The sequence below is a fragment of the Charadrius vociferus genome, unplaced genomic scaffold, assembly GCF_000708025.1.
Source record: "Charadrius vociferus isolate BGI_N301 unplaced genomic scaffold, ASM70802v2 scaffold68, whole genome shotgun sequence".
Classification (NCBI taxonomy): domain Eukaryota; kingdom Metazoa; phylum Chordata; class Aves; order Charadriiformes; family Charadriidae; genus Charadrius; species Charadrius vociferus.
The window spans coordinates 4,150,835-4,156,011 of record NW_009649946.1 but is presented as its reverse complement, the minus strand read 5'-3'; the positions used below and the strand labels follow the sequence as shown (position 1 = coordinate 4,156,011).

General features: G+C 41.6%; 1 protein-coding gene across 1 annotated transcript in view; it reads left to right on the top strand.

Annotated features, from left to right (window-relative positions):
* TCTE3 (t-complex-associated-testis-expressed 3) overlaps window positions 1–4,257 on the top strand; it is a 4,835-nt gene extending 578 nt beyond the window's left edge. Inside the window, exons 2-4 of the mRNA XM_009891480.1 lie at window positions 1,593–1,799; window positions 2,639–2,797; window positions 4,147–4,257. Of these exons, the coding sequence (XP_009889782.1) occupies window positions 1,593–1,799; window positions 2,639–2,797; window positions 4,147–4,257 (477 nt within the window). The remainder of the gene's footprint in view (window positions 1–1,592; window positions 1,800–2,638; window positions 2,798–4,146) is intronic.
* Window positions 4,258–5,177: the final 920 nt, after the last annotated feature.

Sequence of the window (5,177 nt, the reverse complement as noted above, 5' to 3'; positions counted from 1 at the left end):
TAACGGCCACAACGGCCGCGCCGCGCGCCCGTCGTGCGGGGGGGGGGGGGGGGAGGGGAGCGCGGCGGGAGTCGGACACGAATGTTAACATCTGTGTGGTTTTACCTGGGAAATGGAGTGGGTTCAGAGTGCTGGTATGGTGTGTCTGATTGACTGAGTTTAAATGCAAGCTTCATTTGGGTTTCCGTGGAAAAGAAGTTAAAATTGAGCAGAAGTTAACCAGTGTTCTATGATTTTTCAGTCAAAACGATAGTGTCAAAGCAGCCAGAAGATTCCTGTGAGGATGATGTGGGAGACAGTGTCGAAAGCCTTGCCAAAGTCAAGGTAGACAACATCCACTGCCCTCCCCTCATCCACCCATCTAGTTACTTTGTCATAGAAGGCTATCAGATTAGTCAGACATGACTTCCCCTTGGTGAATCCATGTTGACTACTTCTGATAATCTTCTTTTCATCCAGGTGCTTTGAGATGACTCCCAGAACAAGCTGCTCCATCATCTTCCCAGGGATGGAGGTGAGGCTGACCGGCCTGTAGTTTCCCGGGTCATCCTTCCTGCCCTTTTTGAAGACTGGAGTGACATTGGCTATCCTCCAGTCCTCAGGCACCTCACCTGTCCTCCAGGACCTTTCAAAGATAATGGAGAGAGGCCCAGCAATGACTTCCCCCAGCTCCCTCAGCACACGAGGGTGCATCCCATCAGGCCCCATGGATTTATGTATATCCAATTTATCTAACTGATCTTTAACGTGCTCCTTGTCAACCAAGGGATAGTCTTGCTTTGCCCAGACTTTCTCTGTTACCTGCAAAGTCTGGGTCTCACAAGGACTGGCCCGAACAGTGAAGACAGAAGCAAAGAAGGCATTTAGCAACTCCGCCTTCTCTGCATCATCCGTCACCACAGCACCTGTCTCATTCAACAACGGGCCCACATTTTCCCTAGTTTTCCTTTTGTCTCCTATATACTTAAAGAAACCCTTCCTGTTGGCCTTGACATCCCTCACCAGGTTCAATTCCAAGGCTGCCTTGGCTTTCCTTGTTTCCTCCCTGCATAACCTGACAGCATTCTTGTATTCCTCCCAAGCAGTCAGCCCCTTCTTCCACCTATTGTAAACTCCCTTCTTCCACCTGAGCCTTTTCAGAAGGTCCCTGCTCAGCCATGCAGGTCTCCTTCTCCCCTTGTCTGATTTCTTGCTCTTTGGGATGCACTGATCCTGAGCTTGGAGGAGGTGACGCTTAAATAGCAGCCAGCTCTCTAGAGCCCCCTTACCCTCTAGAGCCCTTTCCCATGGGATTTGCCCATGGGAAATTGAGCAGAAGTTAACCAGTGTTCTATTATTTTCAGTCAAAGCGATAGTGTCAAAGCAGCCGGAAGATACCCATTTTCTAGCTTTTCCGTTTTTCTTCTGAAACACATTCCTAGACTAATAGTTTTTTTCCTTGTAACCGTACACCATAAAGTATTATTTATAGAATCATAAAATGGTTTAGGTTGGAAGGGACCTTAAAGATCATCTAGTTCCAACCCCTCTGGAGACTGTTAAATGCTAAAATATTTACATGTGACGTGGACTTTTTTTATCATTTTGCACAGGTGAAAGGAAAAAGGAAACAATCAATTTATGAAGCTTTAGGTCTGGCTCCAGTAGAAGAAGAGTATGTTAGTGATTCAACAAAAGCTAAGCTGTTGGCATTAAAAGCTAATAAGGCAAAGATAAGATACGCTAATACATACAGACTGGAGTCATATAATAAATTTCGGGATTATTTAGTAAGAGACAAAGCTCAAGCAATACTAACGGTATAGTATTTCTTAAAATTAATTGTCTAATTTTATTGCAAACGTAACTTGTCTTGCAAAGATTATGTTAATGGAACAGTGTAAGTTGCATAAACTTAAACATTAAATAAATCTTTTCAGACTTCGAGTTTGGGGACACAAACGTAACGTGAATGTGCTCCGTTTTGCAAAGTGCAGAAGGCCGTCTGCAAGGTTGCTACTGAGCATGTGCTGTTAAGATGGAGCTGAAGCTGCTTCAACTCTTCCTCATTTCTAAATCAAATTGAGCTGTAGCACAGTTCAGAGTACCCTAATCTGCAAAATATTGTTATCCAAAGATCCTGACCTTGAATTTGTGGAATTCTACTCCTTCAATTAATTCTACTAATATCACATCACCTGCATAAAATATATTTGGTATCCTTGACATTCTGACAGCCATATGCAAAAATGAAGGAGAAGGATCTGTGGAGATAATATGTAGCTGTTAGCGATACTTTGAATAGTTATAACCAACTCTTGTAATGCTGCTGTCTTGAAGACATGCCTTGGAAATTTGGAATAGGTATTTGTAGCACTGTTTTCCAGTGAACTGAGCCCAAATGATGGAGAAGAATACACTCCTGTTTGTTAAACGGAGACTTTCTGGACATGTTTGTCACTTTCAAAAACTAGATAAAACATTTTAGAGTAAAAATAGTGCAACCTTTGCTGTTTGAGAGCATCACCTATGTTGACTATTTTACTCATTAGTTCTTCTAATGTTCTTGTAATGGAAATTACTGTATAAGTAGGGTTAGGTTTTTTTGCAGAAGACTACCAGGATGAAAACTAAGATCTTTCAAAATTGTTTTTGGTAGAATAAACTTCAACAAGCCAAATACGATGGAGCTTCTAGTCCCTCCTTGTGTACTTCAATCTCAGAAGAAATATTAAATGCTGTGAAGGAATTGGACTTTGACCGTTATAAGTATGTGGTATCAGTACTAATTGTGGAAAAGGCAGGTCAGGCAATAAATGTGAGCAAACCTATTATTCATAATATCTTCTGCAAATTTAAAATAATTTTTAGAACTGTATGTTATCTCCTAGGCGTTCATCTGCATTCAGCAACTTAACTAGTTTGAGGTGGTCTTGAAGCCTTTGGGTTCTCTATGGGGAGTAGTATGCCAGGTGACAATTTAAGGTACTGCTGTTATTCTACCCTAACCCTGTGAAGGTTGCCTTCTTTCTGAGTTCAGTAACAGTGGTAAGCAGCCCATGCTGCTCTTCCCTGACAACCAGTTATTTCTGCTGTGTGCTGTGCCAGTACGATTGCATGACTGCTGTGAATTTTCATTTTCTTTTTCCAATGTACTTTGATTGCCAGTTGGGTCATCACATTCAGCACAAAATGCTGTGCAGTTATAGTTTTGGGGAACATGCAAACGAATGGGTGGCAAGGAAAGGGGTGGAAACTGTTTCAACTGTAGCTGCTACCAGACAGAAGCGCTTGGGGCTACAAATTAACATTAGTGACCTGAACTTGGCACACCCAAAATAAAAGTATTTTAGACTTGCCTGTGTTGTATATAAATTTACATGTATTGCAAGCTTCCGTGGGCATCCAGAACGCTTTTAGGTACCTTGCCAAGTGTCAGAGAACAGTTCTGTTTAGGAGTGTTCATCATCAGCTCTTAAAACCTGATGAAACCATGCCTGTTTTTAGTGGGTTACATGAAACAACATTTGGAGGGTCATCAGCTTCAGTAATGAAGCCAGTCTGTGAGAGGCTTGGGTCTACCTGCTTTTCTGGTGCTGCCTCACAGTACGTGTGAGGTGACTGAGAAGCCGTAGGTTGTAAATGGATTACTGAAATGGTCCAAGTTAACTTTTTATCCTGAGGAATATGTTTATTCCAGCAGTGAATTCACATATTTTAGCTTTGAAAACAGCTTTATCAAAAAAAGCTGAGAGCCCAGTAAATGGTCATGAGTAGACAGGAGTAAGCTGGAGGTGGAGGAGTGGGGGATGTGACTTCTTAGTTGTATATGTTCCCAAAACTAACGTCTGTTCACGTTGCTTTTGAAGGGGTGCTCTTACAGTATCCTAAAGTGTTAATGGGTAAACATGAGAGAGAATTGAGTTTTTGGTATAGATATTTTTGGATCTATCGAGGTGGAAGCTTTACTGTGAAGCAAGAACATGTATTTTAACATTAAATAGGGCTTGTTTATTTTTGCTGTAATTTTGCAGTTGCTGATACTATTTGTAACTCTGATAATGCAGTTATATCAGTTATATATAATGCTGTATGTTCTTTTTAAAAAAGGGTAAAAGCTGTGCTGTGTATAGATTCACAAATAGCTTTTTCTTTTCATTCTTTTAGGTTGCCAGCAGATGGGTCTGGGACGTTCAAAGAGACACTTGGGTTTCAGCTAAATGTGAGACTGAAACATTTATTGCACTGGCTTTGGTAATGGCTTGTTATTACGAGTAATACTCTAAAAGCCACACCTATCTTTTTTGTGCATCACAGTACCTGGTATATTTAAAAATTTTCAGAACATCATTATTTTAGTATTAATTTTTGTCCTAATGCTATTGGCACATTGAAATTGACATACAGTTGAGATAATTTTGCTCATTTTTCTCTGTTTCAAAAACCCCAACCAAACCTAAAAAATGCTTTTGAAATGTGTATGGTTGAGTACATATGGGCTTCATCTGTTGTAACGCTCTGTTGTGGAAGTTGAAGCAGCTGGTGTAAGGCCAAACTTTGTAAAATTTTGAAAGTTGCTTGTCTGTTGCATGCCTGGAGTTGTTAATGAATGTTTACAATAAACTGCAGGTATTGGTATTCTAACAAGCTGGCTCTTTGTAAGAAAATGCAGTGGTTTGTTTTTTTGTTTTTTCTTTTTCTAGTTGTATCTTTGATAAAATGACGGTTTGTGTGGAAACGTGGCCGGGAGGGAAGCTGCCTTTTGCACACTCAGAAATTTGTGCAAATTTTTAATCGTTTGCTTTAAATGAAGTGCGAATGAAGTGTTCAGTCGCTGGCTTCCCTGGGCCTTCAGCTCGCATTAAGTATTGACTGCGTTCAAGCTGGTGCTGGGTACTGGACTGGGCCAGTTGGATCATTTCGGTCCAGTGGTGTCAATGGCAGGCAGATGATGGGGTCAGTAACGAGGCTATTGATGGCTGGTCCATAATTGTCAAGGACAGCAATGATTATATTTTGAAAAATAAGTCTCTGGGAGACCTGTGAAGCGCGTAGATGTCTGCTTTTGGAACTGCCGCTTGTGGAAACCGAGCGCTGATGCCTTTTTCTGTGTCTGTTGCATCGTTGAGCGCTGAAAACGAACGCGTGCGACCAGCGGCGGGAGGGTGGGATGGGGGTGGAGGTGCGGTGGTGCCGCC